The sequence below is a fragment of the Tasmannia lanceolata genome, unplaced genomic scaffold (assembly GCF_043159265.1).
Source record: "Tasmannia lanceolata isolate RefF3 unplaced genomic scaffold, GAP_Taslan_0.1 ptg000003l, whole genome shotgun sequence".
In the NCBI taxonomy this organism is placed as follows: domain Eukaryota; kingdom Viridiplantae; phylum Streptophyta; class Magnoliopsida; order Canellales; family Winteraceae; genus Tasmannia; species Tasmannia lanceolata.
Window position 1 is genome coordinate 21,669,119 of NW_027518680.1, and position 21,037 is coordinate 21,690,155.

Sequence of the window (21,037 nt, forward strand, 5' to 3'; positions counted from 1 at the left end):
AAAACTACTCATGAAAGTCTTGCTCTCCCTCGCTCTAATCTTGATTTTATCGTCACAAAGGGATTATGGTTTGTTAAACCAACCTAGAGTATATATTTCCGATTTTGAATGATGTGCTCTATTAATTAGGTGGCATTTCTGTTAGGAGTTTATATTCTTAGGATAAGCAAACTTCGTATTTGCTTGCAGCTTTTCCACTCTTATTGCACCATTAGGAGAAGCACAAAAATTGTTCACGTATGTATTTGTGTTTTTTATGTGCGGGAATCAAAATTCACTATGAAAATAAGATCTGGTCATGATGGGAAAGTAAATGAGTTTTTGCTACATTAACCAAATTTGATAGATTGATTAAAGTTATATCAAGGTTAGAGTCGAACTTTAGCTTTTTGGAACAATATTGTAGTTCATAACAAACACCACCCAAAACATGGTTCTAGAATAGCTGTTCTAATAACATTGAAAGCTAATATTAAATTTTAATGGTTCATCCAATATGCATCTGTGTATCTGTAAGGATGTGTGCGCGCATTCATTCACTCTCTTCTGACTAATGGTGTTTTATTTTATTATTTTTCAAACAAGTAAATATTATATAAAACAAAGGCTAATGCCAAGACAAAAGAAACAGGGAGCAGACATGCAACCACACAAAAATAAAATCAGCTATAAAGAGGGCACTTCATGCCATAATCTTAAATCAGTACAAGTCCTCTCGAAGTTTGCTAAATTGTTAGCTAACTCATTCCCTTCCCGACATATGTGAGAAAATAGAGACTTAGCCAAACTTGATATGAAATCATGCACCTCCATAAAGTGTCTCCTATACTTCCATATACTTTCCTTTAATATACTCTATTTTAGCTTAATTAAGTAAAGGGTCTATGGTCTTAGTTTAGTAATTGAATTGCTTTAGAATATTTCTTATTTAGTAATTACTACTCACTAGTTAGTTTAGATTTTCATTTCAGAAATTACTCAAATAGTCAAATTATTGAATTAAAAGCTTAAATTGTTTGATAATTCATAAATCATAATTAGGAAATCACTATTCACATTTTAAATTTTTTCTATTTTTTAGTTTTTTGTACATAAAGAATTGTCCTCATGTTGGGATTTTTTGAGGTTGTAGTGTCAGACACCTTGGACACCTGGACACTTCACACTTGTGTCCAGTGTCTATGTAACGCAGATGCCACACAGATATCAATCTGGTTGGGATACCACACAATCTCATCTTGGGCATCCTGAACAGGAGGGCACACAATCTCATCTTGGGCATCCTGAACAGGAGAGTGGACAGAGCATAGTCTTGTATCCATGTCCGGAAACTCCTTTAGAGCTCTAGAAGAGACTCCAGGTGATGCAGGACGATCGAATGAAGGGTCTGAATATTTAGCTCTGATACCAAATCTGATGTAGGACGATCAAAGGAAGGATTAAAACTTCGCTTTCATATCAAATATGATGCATGATGGATCTATAGAATGAGTGTTAGGGGAAAATGATGGGTAAAAGTTAGGGTTTTGGGTCTTAAAATCTGTGATTAAATTGAAGAAAATATTTCTAGGTTTTGGGTAAGTTTAGAATGGTGCAGACGTGTAGATAAAGGGTTTTGAGAAAGATTAAGGGACCGGGTTTATGTTAAGATATGATTGGTAAAACAAGAAAAAAATTAGGGTTTTGAGGTTTTAGGCAAGGATAAAGAATATTTTTGGGTTCTGGGCTTCTTTTTATTTTTTATTTTTTTGTAAAAAAAACCAAACATGAAAGAGTTAGACAGTAAGGTTTGAACTTCAGCAACCAAAACCCAATGCATTGCACCAAGGGGTTCCTAGGCATCACACCATAGGGAAGATAAAAGCATCACACCGTGGCAAGGAGTAGACATCACAATCACACAAGCGAAGAAGCTTTCAAAATCTTTGTTGAATCATTCATTCATCATTGTAGCTAAAAGAAAAGTGCATTGAGGCTACATATATCAGAAAAGGTAGAGAGCTAAATAGTTATAATACCCTAAACAAATTGCTTCTTTTAAAAAAAAAAATAAAAATAATACCCTAAGCAAAAACCTAGCACTTTTGGACTAAAATACCCTCTATTGACTTAAAAACTCTCTCCACTTAAAATTCCCATAATACATATGTGGGGCCCATTTAAAGCCCTCGCAACTCAAAGAAACCAAGTGATTTTGGTGGAAAAAGACCCTGATAACCCTCCTATAACTTAAGGGACTTAAAAAACAGCTAAAATTTAAAACATGGGCCCTAGGATGGTTCCCATCACCTGAAGGATTGGTGATATTGATATTTAATTCTTGGATCTATTTATATAATTTATCACCATGGCGATTGGGTTAACAACCATGGCAAATAAAATTGGGATACAATAAAGCAAAATGAGAGTTACTGTACCACTTATACAACCGAAAGAGGGTATCCCCCATTACCTGCAAAATGAGAGATGTACTCGGAGAAAACAACAAATTCGATTTTCTAGGTTTTTCATATTCCAACCTCCTGTCTTCCACTAAAAAAGCCATAAGTTAGTGCCATCTAGTTGGTATTTAGAAAAAATACCATGACCCATCACTCATCCTTTGATTGGAACAGATGCCACCACCATTTAGCCAAAAGGGCAAAGTTTTGGGCCCAAGTTTTTGATTCCCAATCTCCAACCAAGTGGGTTTCCACAATTGCATCCATTTCATTTGGTTGACCTACCCGAGGGAGGGGACATCATTCTAGAGGAAATTCCTGTGGGTTTTCTTAATGCAATCCACAATCGGGGGTAGTAAGGGAGGATTTGGTTCCTCAAGGGTTCTTGCTAATTGATACCACAGACCAAGGATTTGGTTCTATAAATTTTCAGGCCAGAGTTTTCCTTAATGAAAGACAACAAGATATTGAGATTGGATGTTTGAGATTCATAGGCTTTAACCATGATAATTTTATCATTAACGAGATATATCCAATGTTTTCCACATGAGGGTGAAAAGGAGGGGTATAACAAGTCAATCTGCCTATGACCTCTTGAGGGGAAGAAGTGATCGACTTGGACACTGTTGGAAAGAATGAAAAAATGGACAGTTGATATGCACCAAGATATCCATTTCACCATTTCTTCCATTTGATCCTGAGTCCCCATTTTCTCAGGGGTCCAGAGCATCAACTGCCATTCAATTTTGTCATGAGCTTTCTTGAGGTCAAGCTTCAGCAATATTCCATTTTGGCCACGGGCTTTGGTGGAATCAATCTCTTTGTTCACCACTATTGAGGATCCTCCTCCCTTTGACGAAGCCAGATTGATGTTGGTCATGATATTACCTTTTCATGTCTTTATGACAAACCCTTAAAAATGATTTTATATATTCCACCTACAAGACTAATAGGGTGAAAGTCTTTGATATCCGAAAGAGTTGTTGAAAGACACTAATCCAATAGCAAAAAAAAGAAAAAAGAAAAAAAAAGAATTCTTCTAAGACCTACATAATGTCAGTTTCAATAGTCTCCCAGAACTCTTGGATGAAGCTAAAAGAGAATTTTGTAATGTCGGTTTCATTAGTCTCCCAGAAGTAACTCTTGGAAGCAGCTAAAAAAGAATCTGTCAATACCCGGCGCTTTGTCGGATCTGCCCTAACTTACATAGAGAGGAAGAGTGTATCACTTTAAATCAACAACCTTACCTTCCTGCTGGCAAAAAGACTCTTCGGAAATAGTACTTAACAATTTCTTTCTCAACGCTGATTCTGGCCTTGAGGCTGACCTCCGCTAAGGCATTGACGAGCTGCTTCCTTCCTCTAAATGTGGCATACTGATCATTAACCTCGAGGTGTTTTATTTTATATTGATAAAGAAAGGCATTGTGGCATACTGACCTGTATTTTTTTCTGTTTCTCCTTTATTTCCACCTTTTTTCCGATATCATCTTAGAAGTTAGAACATCATTTTGCATGTTTAATCCACAGCTACGAGGAGTTAACATTATATGATAGGTGATTGTAGAAGTTTGAAATGATGGTTTATTGTATTTGAACAAGTTGTTTATTTAATGGTACTCTATTTTGAACTTGGGTGTTTGCTTGACATTGAACAAGTAGTTTATGCTTTGTTTTAGGATTCATTCAATTTGTCATAGTCAATGGAATGATGTTATCACAAAAAAGTCTCTGTGGGACCTCCTCGGTCCGTGCCTTAAGTATTGCTTCATTTTTTGAATACATCTTTTCTAGTATTCAAACATAAGTTTATCGCCAAAAAAGATGATGTTTCCAGTTCCATTGCCAGATTTAGAATCCATAGCAATTGAACAGTAAAAAAAAAATCCTGTAATAATTTAGCCAGGAAGCCCCTTCATGTTCTAATTTGAGCTTATTATCCAAGTTTAAGTTATGGCAGGCCGATTATCTGGGTTTGAATCGAGGATGAAAATGATATTTATATAATAGCTGTAAATAATATGCTTATGCGAATGAGATGTCATGATGGATTTTAGCCACATATGATAGTTTGTCTATGGGAAATCGAGAAGGGGGGATGACTATATAGAAAATTAGAAACCCTTGGATTCATGTAGTTGCGATTCATTGAATTTATTGAGACTCCGAGACATGCATGGGATCATAAGTAAATTGCAATTGGACAGGCAATTTACTCATGCAAGTAGTTTAAAGCTATATAATTTGGACAGGGAAACATGTCTCAATGCCAGGCATGAACATGATATGTAATGATGGATTTTAGCCACCTATGATATTTTGTCTATGGGAATTCGAGAAGTGGGAATTACTGTATAGAAATTAGTAACCCTTGGGTTCAAAGTTCGTTGCATGTTGCTTGTCATTGAATTTATTGAGACTCCGAGACATGCGTGGGATCGTAAGTAAATTGCAATTGGACAGGCAATTTACTCATGCAAAGAGTTTAAAGCTATAATTTGGACAGGGTCACAAGTCTCAATGCTAGACTTAAACATGAGGTGTTAGATCCCATGACCAAGCCCGAATCCTTGTGAGTCTGTAAGTTATATTTCGTATAAAAATATTGAATGACACTATTCTATAAGTATGACTTCATATAGACATAATATTAGTGACTATGTCTTGATAACTAGAAATATGTTGGTACTATGTGGTTAGCGTATAAAAATACCAATCAACCTGAAAAAGATAACTATAGTGCTTTCTTGGATAGCCTTGTAAACGTGCGTCTGAAACAGATTTTTTTTAATGCCCTTGTTACGTGGGTTGAGACAGACAGTCAAATCATAGTGTGTTTTACCATCTTCTTTGGAATTCATTTTATTCTTTGCATGAGTGGATCAACATTAGTTATCTAAACTGTGAAAGGCATACTGTTCTTACAAGGGACAAATTATTATGTTTAGAGTGACTAAATTCTTCCAATGATGCTTGCTATGATATTTGTTGCCATTGCTTATCGTTTTGTACTTTGCAGTGTTATCCTGTTCCCAATAGCTATCACTTTCTATATCACTTGGTGGTTTATTCATTTTGTGGATGGATTCTTCTCCCCAATCTACGCACAACTCGGAATCAACATCTTCGGTACGCATATCCCCTTTTTTTAGCTCTCTCTCTCTACCTCCTTATGCGTGCGTGCACAGTAGACATTTCTCATCCTTATATAGTTGGATCGTTGTCTTCTTAACATGTAACCTGACTGAGATAATTATATGGAAAGATCTAATGCATCTTGAGAGTTTGTTCTAGATCGAATTCTTCGATTGGTGCGTATTTTGTAAGCTGATACTTGGAAGAAATAAGCATTAACTCTTTTGATTTCACAGCTTTGGAAGTTCTATTTCTTATTTCTCATGCTACCATTAATGTTTTTGAAGTCTCAAGGGCCGAAATGATAGCAATTTATTCATATGCACTTGTATAACCCCAGCCACCCCCCTCTCCCTCTCTCACACACCCACCCACCCACATTAACCCAACCACACACCACACACACACACAAAAAAAAAACCATTAAAATTTTCTCTCCTCTAATTTTGCAAGTCAGACTAAATGAAGCTTTATATTATCTACAGGTTAGATGCTAGAAGTTTATTCATTAAATTTTATGATGCAAAAATACTGCTATAATCTATATAGATGTACCAAGCTAATAAGATATATTCATTTTTATTACTACTAATTATGCAAATTAATTCTCAGTTTCTAGAATAGGGTTTGACTTATACCTGCATGCATATTATATTATAGGGTTGGAATTCTATGGTCCTAGGTTCAATAAGGCTGAGATTCTTATTATGTACACCTATCAGTTAAAATTTCTCTCCTCTCCTTTTCAAGTCAGACTAAATGAAGCTTTATATTATATAGTATATACAGGTTAGGTGCTAGAAGCTTATTCATTAAATGTAATGATGCAAAAATGTTACTGTAATCCTTTGTTGTAAATTTCATATCATTTCGTCCGAAATGGTTTCGGCCTGAAACCGGAACGAAATGGCAGAAATTTCGTTTCGCTTCGGATTTCGTTCCATTTCGGAAATTTCGGACGAAATTTGACGAAATCTGGCGAAATTCCGAAATCCTCAATAATGGCTAGTTTTTACTTTTTTCTCGCCCAAAAATTACCGAAATGCCCCCTGTAACGGCCGTTGTGTTTTTGAGAAATTACTCAAGTTCAAGGGCTTGCAATTCGGAAGTGGTAAAAGAAACTTTGCATATCAAATGCCTTTCTGAGAATCCGCAGAACATGGGTTTCTTCTTCAGAGAGGCTCAGTGCTTAGGGCTAGGTTCTCGTTTAGTATGCAAAAGCTCTATTGAGTTGCTTCATCCCTATCGTTATAAGATCTCAGAAGATAAGAATGCAAGGAAAACATTTCCTTGAAACAGTCAGGAAGATATTAGAAGAGCGTCTGGAATGGATCATGTGGGGAGTGGAGCTGGAGGACTACCGCTGCCTCCCACCAGTCGGATTGGAAATGCCCAGGCTGTGGGTATAGGAATTTTGGGAGTCGCAGTCTTTGTCGGAGGTGTTTGATGTGGCGCAAGGAAGGAGCTCGAGGAAGGAACCCATTAGGAGGTTCTGAAGATTCTACCCATTTGATCGGATCATGAAGAGGCCCGCCGGAGATTAGAATACCAATAAAGCAGATTGAAGAGCGATCATTGGCCCTTAGAAGATGCTTGGTGGGATCAATGCCTAACAATAAATGGAGCCTGGAAGAGATATGGGTAAGAGCCAAAAGTCTTTGGCACATGCCCCAATTACCAAAACCTTTCCATATTAGCCCATTATTAGTCCTCTTTAGCTTTGAGTCGGAATCCCTAGCTGAACGGATCCTTCATCAAGGAATCGGTGCCTTTGGTGACTTCCTCTCTTCATTGAAACCTTGTAATCCAATGATAACCTTTTCTGTGAAAGCTAGATGGATCAGATTCTACGATATCCCACTTCATGCATGAACCTCATCAACAATCGAGGGTTTGGGGAAGCACTTTGGGCAAGTAATTGAAGTCCAGTTGACGGGCAACCATGATCATTGCATGAATTATGCCTTTGCCAAAGTTTTATCCACGGAATGGAAATACCAGATTCCTTTTCTTCGCCTCAAAGTAGGTTCAAGTAGCTTCTTGATACACACTGAGGAGGTAGAAGAAGGGACGATAAGTAGTGAAATTCTATGCCTAGCCAACAAAGAAGGATCCCCTAGTGCTCTCCAAGAGGCGGAAGATAAGCGCAGTAGCATGTCATAGCCAAAGAGAAACACAACCTTGCGTGAGCAAAGGAAAAGTTTTTCCGAGGAAAGGAACGAGGGAGAAAAAGGAGCCGTTGTCCGAATTTTTTGAATTTGAACCAAGCTGGGGTCTGAGATCGTATTGCAGGAATCAGGGTTGCGTATGTCAAATCAAAAAAGAAAACTAGGAAAAGAAGGAAAATCCAACCAAAACGATTCTCAGAGTGCAGTAATGGCCAGTATAAATGGCTTTCAATTGGAGGCTCTTTGACACGTTCATGGAAAGGAAATGATATATTTACAGGACTTTTGAAGGGCTCAAGGAAATCTAATGAGAGCCCCGATAAGTTAATTGGTAAATTTAATTGGGCCAAGAAGGGCAGGCGTCACTTATGGAGAAAACGTGTCCCTTCGGTACGGAATTCGATGAGTTGCCGTAAAAGAGACGGCTCATTCTCGAGAAGCGGCATTCAACCCAAGAAAAATAATCATTACCACAAGCTACTGACGCTTCGGGCCATTAAAGAAGGTCTATCACTATTTAAAAAGAAGCTCTAGGGTCGTCTAAAAACAGGGAAGAAGAAGAAGAAGAAGAAAAAAATTCATTTATCTATTCAAGGCCTAATGGAAAACCTCAATTCTTCAAGAATAGGTGATGGGGAAGATAGAAAAGAGAAAAGGAAGGTCGAATGGGAGGAACCAACTGATGAAAGCAAAAAACCACCGAAAGTCAAGGAGAAATGGCCTAATGAAGGGCCTCCAACACCAAAGGAGTTAGAAATGGAAATCCTAAAGAAGGACTGGAAGCAGTTCAAGACAGATGCTAGAAAAAATATAGAGAAAATTTTCAGTTTAACGGGATCGAGAGATTTAAAAAAAACCTGTGTTCCAAAATACAAGCTCCTGTTCTTTCAAAAGGCCTTTGAAGAAGAAAGAGAGGAAATGAGGTAGAGGTGGGTGTGTGAGCAAGGAACGAAAGAAAGGGTGAAGGTAGTTCTTCCGGAGGAATGGGTGACCTGTCGGGTTGGTGAGGATGCTAGCGTAGTGGATGAGATGGCCAGTTTTCTGGCAATAGGGGATGTCTTCGGGTCAGGTATGGGTGACTATTCAACAGAGGATAAAGGCGAAAAGGAAGAAAGCAAGAGTCAGGGGCAGAAAAATGATGAGTCTTCTGACCCTAGTAATTAGAAAGCTTTCCATCCTCTTGCTGTTGTAAATATCTTTTTGGGTTGGTCTTTTGTGTCCTCTTTTTTTTTTTCTGGTTTTATCAGTCTTTTAGTGAAAAGTCCTTGGTGGAATTTGAAGAGTGTCTAGACGTTTTTGGAAATTGAAGTCTCTGGTTAAAAGTTTTCTGCGTTGAAGGAGTTTCTCTAGACAAAAGTGAGAATTGTTTGATATCTCACTTTGAGGACTCTTTTAGTACTAATGGGGTTGGAGTTAGTCCTCTTTCGGAAGGTTGATGTTATCGATAAGTTTTCCCCGTCATTTGATGAGTAGAATTTGTTAAGGGCAAGGTCTCAGCGATTTTTCTTGAACAGTAGTTCTAAATGGAAGATAGTAAAGGATCATCAGAGTGGGCTTGAGAAACCTTGTTCTTCGTTGCTTGGGATGTATTTTCTTCCATGTTTAGAGTTAATAGATGAGCAAGATGTGTGTATGAAACGATGCAATTGCTTGACTATTTTCGAGCCTCTTATTAGCTTGCCAATACTGAAGGGGGAACCCTTTGGTATAGTATGCTTTGTCTAATCTAATTGGAAGACGTTGATGGAGATTGGGATACATGAGGCAGAATGAATTGTTTGGGTTGGTACTAGGATGGAGAGGTATTCAAGATCCCTACCGGAGATCACAAAGGAGTTATATATTGGCTTTGTTAAGGAATGACCAGGAATTTGGACAAATAACATTTTTTGACCTTGCTAAGGTTTTCTTTTCTGGACATTGGAGTTTGTTTTGATGTTTTCATGCTTGTAATCATGGGGGACTTCTGGTCCCTTTCTCATGTAATTATAAGTATGATCTATAAAAATTAATGTCAATTTTCAAAAAAATGTTCAAGGGCTTCGATTCTCCTCTAAAGGCTTCAAGTCCAGGAAAGTTAAAACTTTATTTGTTTCCACTTCTTTCTTTTTCATTTCAATTTCATTTTAAACATCATTTCTCCCCTTCTACTTCATTTTAAATTACAAAATGAGTGCTTCGGGACCTTTTGGAGGAGCATCCTCTATTGGTTCGGCACCCGCCAGATCGGATGACCCGACATGGGCTTACGGAACATTGGTTTCAGGTCAAAAAAATAAAGTTGCATATTTTGTGGAAAAGTCATATCGGGTGGAGGTATAAACCCCGCTTGAAAGAACATCTAGAGGCTGTTCCTGGTGAGGTAGCAGCATGCAAAAAAGTGTCTGAAAGTGTAAAATACCAAATGAAGCAACTCTTAGATTCAAGGAGAAAAGAAAGGACTAGGTAGAACATATCCAGAGCAGAGGCGGCTGGTTTTATGGCATACCAGAGGAAGAAGAGGATGAGGATGAGGATGAGGAGGAAGAATACATTGGCACTAGAGCAATGACTCGGCGAAAGTGAAAGGAAGTTGTTGCAGAACCAAGTGGTACAAAGAGGAAGAAGAAGGGAATCGCAGGGGGATCAGGATTTTTTTTGCACCACGAAAAACCCCCGGAGCCCAGCCAAGCATTAAAAGTGCTTTGGCAACCAAAGAAATCATAGATCAGCCAAATATGGCGGTTGACATGCTTTGCTATGATGCCAACTTCCCTTTCAATGTTGCCAATTCACCTTTCTGGCAACCTATGCTCGATGTTGTGAATGCCGTGGGTTCGGGTTATAAGGCACTTGCTTATCATGATTTAAGGGGGACCATTCTAAAGAATACAGTGGATGAAGTAAATAGCTACTTGGAGGAGATTAGATGTCATGGAGATCCACTAGTTGTAGCATTATGGCTGATGGATGGACAGACACCAAACAACGTTCCCTAATCATCTTTTTGGTGCACTCCCTAAAGGAGTAATATTCCTGGAATCCGTTGATGCATCTGGCATAGTGAAGAATGCCGATGAATTATTCAATATCTTTGATCGGATTGTTGCAGAAGTTAATCTAGAAAATGTAGTGCAATTTGTAACTGACAGTGACCCAAGTTATAAAGCTGCTGGGAAAAGATTATGTTAACAAAAAGTTTAGAGAGAAAAATGAATGAGTTAGGGTTAATCTCCTCCTGACTCATATCTTTATACTAAAACATAAAGGAATGTACAAAGTCCTAAATGCCCTTAGGCAAGTTATATATTTCAACACTCCCCCTCAAGCTGGAATGTAGATATCATACATTCCTAGCTTGTTACATATATCACTCAATTTTGACTTATTTAAGGACTTTGTAAACATATCAGCTAATTGGTCCCCTGACAGAGTAAACACAGTTCAAATCTCTCTTTTCTGGATTCTTTGACGGATAAAATGACAATCCACTTCAATATGTTTGGTGCGCTCATGGAAGACTGGATTGTTGGCAATGTATATTGTAGCTTTGTTGTGACAATAAAGCTACGAAGGAGAAGATGAAATGAAGCTAATTTCAGAAAGACGTGAACGTAGCCAAATAAGTTCCGTGCTTGTCTGTGCCATTGCCCTGTATTCTGCCTCTGCACTGGACTTAGCTATAACATCCTGCTTCTTACTCTTCCATGAAACAAGATTGCCACCTACAAATGTACAATACCCAGTAGTGGACCATCTATCTGCTGGGGATCCAACCCAATCTGCATCAGAGAAGCCTTCAACTTTCATATGGCCATGTCTTTTGAACATCAATCCCTTCCCTGGAGCCCCTTTCAAATACTTGAGAATCTGTATCACCGCAGCCCAGTGAGAAGTACGTGGAGAGCTCATATACTGACTGACAACTCCAACAGCATATGAAATATCTGGCCGAGTAATCGTGAGATATATAAGTTTACCGACAAGCCTGTGATACCTGCCAGGATCCTCCAACAACTCTCCTTCTGGAACGAGTTTCACATTAGGATCCATGGGTGCAGAAGCTGGTTTAACTCCAAGATTGCCTGTTTCTTTTAGCAAGTCCAAGACATACTTTCTCTGTGATAGGAACAAGCCTCTAGAAGAACGAGCAACCTCTATCCCCAAGAAATACCTGAGCTGACCCAAATCCTTAATTGAGAATTCCTTTTGCAAGAAGGTTTTCAAACGCTGTATACCTTGTGAATTGCTCACTGTGATGCTTATGTCATCCACATAAACTATCAACAAAATACACCCAGCTGAAGAGTGATAACTGAAGACTGAGTGATCTACTGCGCATTGTTTCATGCCAAAGGGCATGACTGCCTCACTGAATCTCCCAAACCACACACGCGGAGATTGTTTGAGGCCATAGAGTGACTTGCGTAGGCGACACACGTAGGAGGAAGTCTCCCCCTGAGCAACAAACCCTGGTAGTTGCTCCATATACACCTCCTCAGTCAGGTCGCCATGGAGGAAGGCATTCTTCACATCCAGCTGATGAAGGGGCCAGCTATGATTAACAGCAAGAGACAGGAGCACACGTACAGAGGGAATTTTCGCAACTGGACTGAAGGTCTCAGTGTAGTCAACACCAAAAGTCTGAGTGTACCCTTTCGCAACTAACCGTGCTTTTAATCGCTCGACAGTACCATCAGGGAGGTATTTGATGGAGAAAACCCACCACCGACAACCAACAGGACGGGCACCAGGGGGTAGGGAAACCAGATCCCATGTATCATGACTATGAAGAGCGTCCATTTTTATGTTCATAGCATCACGCCAGCCAGGATGTTCAAGAGCCTCAGCCACTGACTGTGGTAAAGACATAGAAGACAGAGGGGACAAAGTTCTGGAAGGTACTGGTGAGCTTATCATAAGAAATAAAATTCGAAATAGGATGTGCAGTGGAACGGGATCTCGTACGAGATGCAATAGGAGAATCAGAAACAATAGGGGAAGGCGGAAGAGAAGATACCTGAGAGCGGGAGAGAGGGATCATCGGCTCAGAAGATGATTGTGCGAGAGGAGGTAGAAGAGATCTATCTGTAACTTGGCGCCGCTGATACTGCTGTGTAATTTTAGGTGGAGCTGGCTTCTCCAACGTGGCAGAAGAAGTAGAATATGCAGAAGCTGGCTGCACAGAAACAGGAGATGACGGAAGAGAAGCAGGTAGATCTGGTAAGGGAAGCGAGACCTCGGACTCGAGAGAAGGGGTGAAAGATTCCGCGCCATGTTTGAAGAATGCCTCAGACTCAAAGAACGTAACATCGGCTGAGACAAACCAACGACGCAGACGAGGGCTATAGCAACGATAGCCTTTCTGCGTACGGGAATACCCCAGAAAGACACAACGCTCAGATCGGGGATCGAGTTTGTCACGGCCAGGTCCAAGGTGATGAACAAAACAAACACATCCAAATACACGAGGTGTCAGAGGAAACTGTTCCTTATCAGGAGATAAAATCTTGAAAGAAGAAGCACCCTCTAAAATGGAGGAAGGAAGGCGATTTGCTAAGAAACACGCCGTGAGAAGGGCATCACTCCAGTATGCCTTAGGAACACTCATCTGAAAAAGAAGAGTGCGACCTACTTCAAGCAAATAACGAAGTTTCCTCTCAGCAACACCATTCTGTTGAGAGGTGTACGCACATGAAGACTGATGTAGAATCCCATGTTGGGCGAGATAGGATTGAAAGCCATTAGTATCAGAAAAGTATTCTCTAGCATTGTTAGTACGAAGACATTTAAAATTGCAATTTTATTGATTCTTAATTTCAGAATGAAATGTGCGAAACAAAGAACACGTCAGATCTACTTTTCAGTAAATATAACCAGGTCATGCATGAGAAGTCATCAATAAACACAATAAAATACCGAAAGCCAGTACTAGACGCAACCCTAGAGGGTCCCCATACATCAGAATGGACTAGACACTCGACTAATGACCCGGGAAGAAAACGACACGCGACGGTGTTTTTCGAGTTCACATGACTCGCACTGAAAACTAGAAAAAGGTCCGGGAACAAGAGAAGTCTGCTGCAGCCGCTGAAGTGAAGGATGCCCCAGGCGACAATGCCACTGAAATGTATCCACAGAGCTATGTAAGACAGTATGCGGCCGACAGTCAAGACGATAGAGTCCATCTACCTCACGACCCGTTCCAATCGTCTTCCCAGTCGAGAGATCCTGAAACAACCAATAAGATGGGAAAAATGAGACAGAATAGTGAAGAGATTTACTAATTTGGCTAACTGAAAGTAAACTAAATGGTGATTTTGGTACACATAAAACAAAAGATAAGGTAAGAGCAGGATGATGGGAGATATGACCAACACCAGTGATAGGTGTAGTGGACCCATCAGCAAGGGTGATATACTGAGAGGGAGACGAGAAGGAGCGAAAAGAATGAAGCTGAGAAGAGTTACCAGTCAGGTGGTTGGATGCGCCAGAGTCAATGATCCATGACCCTGAGCTAGATAGAAGGGTAGTGGGTGAACTACCTGGCTGGGCGAAACCTGCAGAGGGAGGACGAGAACTGAGCCTCAGACGCTGGAACTCCTCATAATCGGCACGGGATAATGTATAGGTGGAATCCGCTGGCGCAGGAACAGAAGCAGAGGGAGCGGAATCTGAAGCAGAAGCAGTAGTAGCATCCATGTGAGCCGAGTGTGCCTGACGAAGTTCGGGATGCAGGGTATAGCAATGGTCGATATAATGTCTCTCGTGCTGACAGTGAGTGCAAAAAGAACGGCCACAACCACCACCAGAATGACCACCACCACGGCCGGCACGAGCAGAGAAGGCCCCACCACGAGGTGGACGAACTGCCATCATAGGCCGCGAGAGCAGAACCATCAATAGGAACAGATATCATTGGATCACCAGGAGAGCACTGCTGGACGCAGGAGTAAACCTCAGTAAGGGAAGGAATATCGCCAGAACCGATAATCTAATGACGAAGATGCATGTACTCTGAACCCAAACTCTCAAGGTACTGCACAACACGGATCTGATCCCTCTGACGGGCAGCCTCTGTGAGATCCGTGGTAAGCGGCATGTAAACATCAAGCTGCTGACATAGGCCAACGAACTGGCTGTAATGGGTGGGAAGAGGGAGATCACCACGCCGGAAACGCACCCACTCAGAATAGGAAGAGCAGATCCGACTAATGTTTGCCACGCCAGAGTAAAGAAGAGTAACCTGATCCCAGATCCGTTTCGCAGTAGGCAGAAGCATCAATGGCCCAGAGACGTGAGGGGCCATACTCTACCACAGAAGGGTACAAACAAGATCATCCTCCTGTTCCCATCGATCAAAGGTGGGATCCGTCTTAGGAGGAGGATCAAGTCGAATGACGTGGGCTTTCCCACGGGCAATAAGATATTTCTCGACGGCTGCTTTCCAAGTAACGTAGTTTGCCCCATCCAACTTAACAGTAGTGATCTGTGGGAATGATCCATCCACAGGGAGAGATGATGACGAAGAAGACGCCAAAGAGGGTGTCGGACGAACACCAGGAGCCACTCCTGTGGAAGGATGGTTAATCACGTCCTCCATAACAACAAGCAAGAAAGAAACAGACAACCCAAACCAAGACGAATAACAGTAGATAACTGAATAGGTGTGCAAACTAGGACACGCCAAGAAAACTAGACGCGGCTCCAAGAATGATGGTCATCAACGAAGCTTGACAAGACGGAAGCCATGGGGCACAAAGAGGAGCCGCAAAGACAAACAAGAATCAAAGTAGAATAGGAGATGAAGATCTAACACATAGTAAGAGGGAGAAAAGAGTTTTAGGTTTACAGAGGGATGAAAGGGAGAGGAGGAAGAATGATGTGAGTTGAAATGGGGGGGGGGGGTGGGGGGGGGGGGTTACCTGCAAACCCAGGAATTGGGGGCTGGAAAAAAAAACCTCAGGGGCGGGGTGGATCGCAGCCCTGGAAACAGATTTCTGGGAAAGTGAATATGTGTGTGTGTGGTGGGGGGGCGGGGGGGTCAGAAAATATTTTCCAGGAAAATTTGGGGGGGGGCAAATCCTCGTTCCTGGAAATTTTTTTTCGGGCTAGACAAAAAATATTTTCCGAGGAAAATTAGGGGTGGGGGTGCAAATCTAAAATCCAGGAAAGATTTTTCCTGGGTGGGTGGGGCCGGCCAGGAGTTGCGGTTGCCCCGCGGGGGTGGATAGGGCGGGGTGTGCTGGTAGCTTCAAGGGGGCGAGCAGAGAGAGGAGCAGGGGGGATGCGCAGGGAAAGAGAAGATGGTGGCGGAGGAGATAAAGGGCGGGGGAAACGACTCCTCAAGAAGAAAAAAACAGCATACCGTTTTGCCTCAGATGAAAGTTTGGCCGGAGTTGGGGTTAGGGTTTCACGACGAGAGGGAAGGGGGTTTCAGCTATGTGAGGGTGGCGGAGAAGGAATGTACAAAGTCCTAAATGCCCTTAGGTAAGTTACATATTCCAACAGATTAGAAGCAAAATATGGTACATTCTTTTGGACTCCGTGTGTAGCCCATTGCTTAGATCTAATCTAGTAGTACCTGAGCAAACCGAGTGTATTTCCTCACATAGCAAGCACAATTGAGAGGGCTCGAACGATTACAAAGTTTATCTACAACCATGGAGGCCTTTTAAATTTGATGAGAAAGTTCATAGGTGGGAGGGAATTGTGTCGTCATGCTTGGACCAGATTTGCTACAAATTTCATAAGCATACAAAGTCTGGTGTTGAATCGGAAAGCACTTCAACAAATTGAGTGAAGAGGTAGTTAGTACTGTGTTGGACAAATCTTTTTGGGACAATTGCAATTACATTTTAAACGCCAGCGAGCCTTTAGTGAGAGTGCTACGTTTGGTAGATTGGTATGACAAACCGGTGATGGGTTACCTATATGAGGCCATGGATAGGGCCAAAGAGAACATCAATGAGAGGTTGAAGAAAAAATCAGATTATATGCCCATCTGGAGGATCATTAACCAAAGATGGGATAGACAACTCCACTGTCCCTTCCATGCAGCATGATACTTTCTTAACCCTGTTCTCTTTTTTACTCCAACCTTCACTAAGCATAGTGAAGTCACCAAAGGCTTGTTGGAATGCGTCACTCAATTAGTACCTGATGAAGCTACAAATGACCTCATCAACAATCAACTTGAGACTTATCGAGAGTCTACTGGTATGTTTGGAATGAAGCTTGCAATCCGCAACCGATCGAAGTTGGGACCATATATATTTGATTTATTGGTTTAATTAAGTTATTTCATTTTAACTTTAAGTTTTTCAACAAATAAATGATTGGCTATTGGTTACTTTACAATTGCATGGTGGAATCAGTTTGGAGGTGACGCGGAGGAATTATAGAGCTTTGCCATCAGAATCTTCAGTCAGACCTGTAGTGTGACTAGATGTGAAAGGAACTGGAGCACCTTCGAACACATCCACTCCGCAAAGAGAAACAGGTTGGAGCACCAGAGATTGAATGACCTGCTGTTGTCCATTACAACCTCAAATTCCGGCAAAGGTATATAACTTAATTTAATGTTTTCAACTCTCACCTCATAACTTTAAATAAGTTAAGTTTAAACTTAAACATTAATCTTAATGTTTTTAGGGACTTTATGAGGACATCTTCCACCACTAGCGACCCTTTGAGTATAGATCATCTGCCTGTTATGATGGATTGAGTTGTGGAAAATGAAGATGTTAGTTTCACGCCGGGAGATATTAGTTGGGAAAATCTTGAAGCACCTACTATGGTTGGGCCAACGATGACGATAACATACCTTTTGAAGAAGATGTTCCTCCTACTTGTGGTCGTGGCGGCGACGACGTCGACGAAGACATTGAGTATGATCATCCGGGTTATGAATGATGCTCTTGAAACATGTGACTTGTGAGAGATGTTATCATGTATTTCCTTTTTTTAAGCTTTTCTATGTATCACTTGCACTTGTGCAAGAAAATTTCATGTTTAAGTAATAAAAATGCCTTTTGTTTTACATATTTTGATTCATTTACATGTTTTTTAATCTCTTTCTATCAATTTCTGATTTTTTGGGATTTTCTCATATTTTTATGGGAGCGGTCTCAGTCTCTTTGGGATCATGCTCCCTCAAAGCTCCTTCCTAAGGAGCGCCGAATCGAGGTTCCGAGGTGGGAGTGGCACCCCGAGAGAAGATTCCTGCTTCTAAGATGTATGTATATATATGTCTTGCGATTTACCAGTGTTTTTGTATGTGGAAGCGACCACGTCACCTAAAAGGTAGCTGGACTTTTACCTGCCCATATTTTTCTAAGGATGGATAAACACAAATAAATGCATCTGGATCATAGTTAAAAATCATTAATATTAAGTTATCATGTGTTCCGGTAGAAAATCATTAATATTAAGTAATCATGTGTTCCATTTCAAAAAAATAGAAGCTATCATGTGTCCCGACAATCGCAGCTAAAGTCAAGGGGATTGAGGCTCTAGCTCAATGGTCGAGGCTTTGTTCATCAACCTGGAGGTCGGAGGTTCAATCCCAGCTTTCCTTCCAAATGAAAAAGTTATCATGTGGAAAGAAACATGAAAAAATAAATCAAGGTTTTCTTCACCTAGTTCTTTCGGCTTATTACCTTATGTGTGTAAAATACATGGGCCTGGCATGATAATATTCTAAAAATGGGGTCTCTTTGTACATACCTGCTATTGAGTTTTTCCAGTTGATATATGAGGGACCATAGAGGGCGAGCCTTTTCGCAACTGTAAGGTTGCTCCATTGTGACCTGGTGGTCACGGGTTCGAGTCACTGAAACAGCCTCTTTGCAAAGCAGCGGTAAGGCTGCGTACATCTAGCCCCAGACCCCGCAATGGCTGGAGCCTCGTGCACTGGGCTGCCCTTTTATGTATGCGGGGACCATGAATGATGTATCACTTGATACTGATCTGTGCCGGATTTACTACTGCATGATAGACCGAGACAATGATACAATGGGTGCATTATTTAAAGTTTAAACCCTTGCATTGTTTTTATTGAAGCTGTTTTTTGTAGACATTATATGTATCTGATGCGACAGTGTACAATACAGCCCAATACACACTAATATGCCACATACGTATTGCAAGTTTCTTAGACCTACACCATTCTTCCTCTAATTTTGCGTCTGGAAGGTAGGGTAAAGGAGATAGAGGTATACTAGGTATTCTTTTTGAAAATTTTTGAAGAAAATTTTGTGTGATCTTCCATTTGATATATTGTGTCAGGTTTGGTTAATTTTCGAGTTTGAGTTAAATACTTGAATTTTTATTTTTGCTAGTATTGGCTGATTTTTGAGTTTGAGGTCAATACTTGATTTTTTTTTCAAATGTTGTCTAGTAATTTTTTTCTTCTAATGATTAAACAAGGATATATCTATGTTTGTTGTGTGTTATTTGCCTATATTTATATGTGAATGTGCTAGATCTCTTTTTTCATCATTTTTATCTCTCTAATTTTCTTCAAAATATGTTATTAAAAATATTTGGAATATATATAGTTCCTAACCAATATTTTTTCATTTTTTAAAATGAGATCAATCTTTTTCTTTGATCAACCATGTGTCTTGATATGAAATACCAAACAAGGCAGACAATTTATAAAATTCAACATCTTCTCGAGTAAGAATCAAGCAGCCACGACAATTGAATTAACATATTGATCAAACTCGACTCAACTCAACTAAGCCTTTGTCCCAAACTAGTTGGGGTCGGCTAATGAATCCTACAGAAAATTTTTGTGAAGAAGGTGAAAGGATCTACCCGGCTCAAATTGACTAAGTCTAATCCGGACACTAGTTGGGTTCGTCTACATGGATCGTTTTCTTCCATTCTCTCCTATCCAAGGTCATGTTCTCTGTTATGTTTTTAGCCCTCAAGTCTTTCCTCACTGTTTCTTCCCAAGTTGTTTTCGGTCTGCCCCTACCTCTTTTTACTCCATCAACTTGGCACGAATCACTTCTTTTCACTGGAGCATCCAGAGGCCTACACTGGATATTCCCAAGCCATCTTAAGCGGTGCTCTCTCATCTTCTCCTCAATTGGTGCCACCCCCACCTTTTGATTAAACATATTGATTAGTGTTTGTATTATTTGTTTTTATCTTTAACTGTTTCCGGTGTTCATTTTGTATAATTTATGGCCATATCAGAGGTGTCTTGGGTCTATTGGTGAGATATGCAGTGTTTATCAACAACTAGTAATTTTGTGGTGTCTAAGCCACCTCATGTGCATGGTATAGAGACTGTAGAGGGGATGGAAGATCGTGAAATTGTGAGAACATGCTTGGTTTGTTAACCCATGTACTCATCTGGTACCCATTGTTTAACCTATTTGGTATCTAGAAAGATGAGGGAAATCTGTGTTTCCTTCAACCACATCCAGCCATTTTATTTTAGTGTTCTTTAACTGGGTTCAGCTGCTAACACATTTCTCTCTTGTTTGTTGATTACTCCTTGGTTGATCTTATTATGCTTTATGTAGCAGTAGGTTTTCCTTGATTTGTGCTTGATTCTCTGAAAATCCTAGAGAAGTCATAATGGGAAAATATGACTCAATCCTTCTATTGGTAAACCAGAATAATCTTTTAGTAAAAAAAAGGGATTTTTTGTACAGATAAAATAACCGTTCAAGGCAAGACAACAACATTCCTTTGGAAATTAAAAAGAAGAATCTATTCGAGGGGGAAATTATAGATATTTTGTTCCACCATAGAGAATTAGTGGGTGCTTGCATCCCAAATAATTTCCATAATACACCAGAACAATAATTTACTGGATAAACAATAGTTTGAACAATCAATATCCGTGATGCAACCATTACTGGATTAGATCCAAAGGTTCCTTCTTGACCTAGCTACAAGGATGGAACTCCATGATATGGAAAGACAGACTGTGGAACCTAAAAGGATAATAGGAATTGATAAATTGAAAAAGAAAAATACATATCTCAATGAACTACAAAAGCTGAAAAAGAGGGAAAGATTCGACATTCTCCATTTAGAAGTTATAATGCCAGGTTCACCAAGTGTTCATGACCTGCACTTATTCTTTTGTGAATATACATGTCATTCTTTTATATGGTTCTATGCAACTTGGACTAGACACAAACTCCATGTGCTATTCCTAGAGAATTAGGAACTCTGACATGTCTATACTGTATATGATAGTATTGAAAAATTTGTTAGTTCATAATATTGCTTCATTAAAAACATAAGACATGAAAATGCATATCTAAATAAACAGAATTGCATTAGA

General features: G+C 40.1%; 1 protein-coding gene across 1 annotated transcript in view; it reads left to right on the forward strand.

Annotated features, from left to right (window-relative positions):
• Positions 1 to 21,037, forward strand: part of LOC143853837 (protein LIKE COV 1-like) — a 44,340-nt gene that overhangs the window by 10,306 nt on the left and 12,997 nt on the right. Inside the window, exon 3 of the mRNA XM_077363554.1 lies at positions 5,460 to 5,569. Coding sequence (XP_077219669.1) covers positions 5,460 to 5,569 — 110 coding nt within the window. The remainder of the gene's footprint in view (positions 1 to 5,459; positions 5,570 to 21,037) is intronic.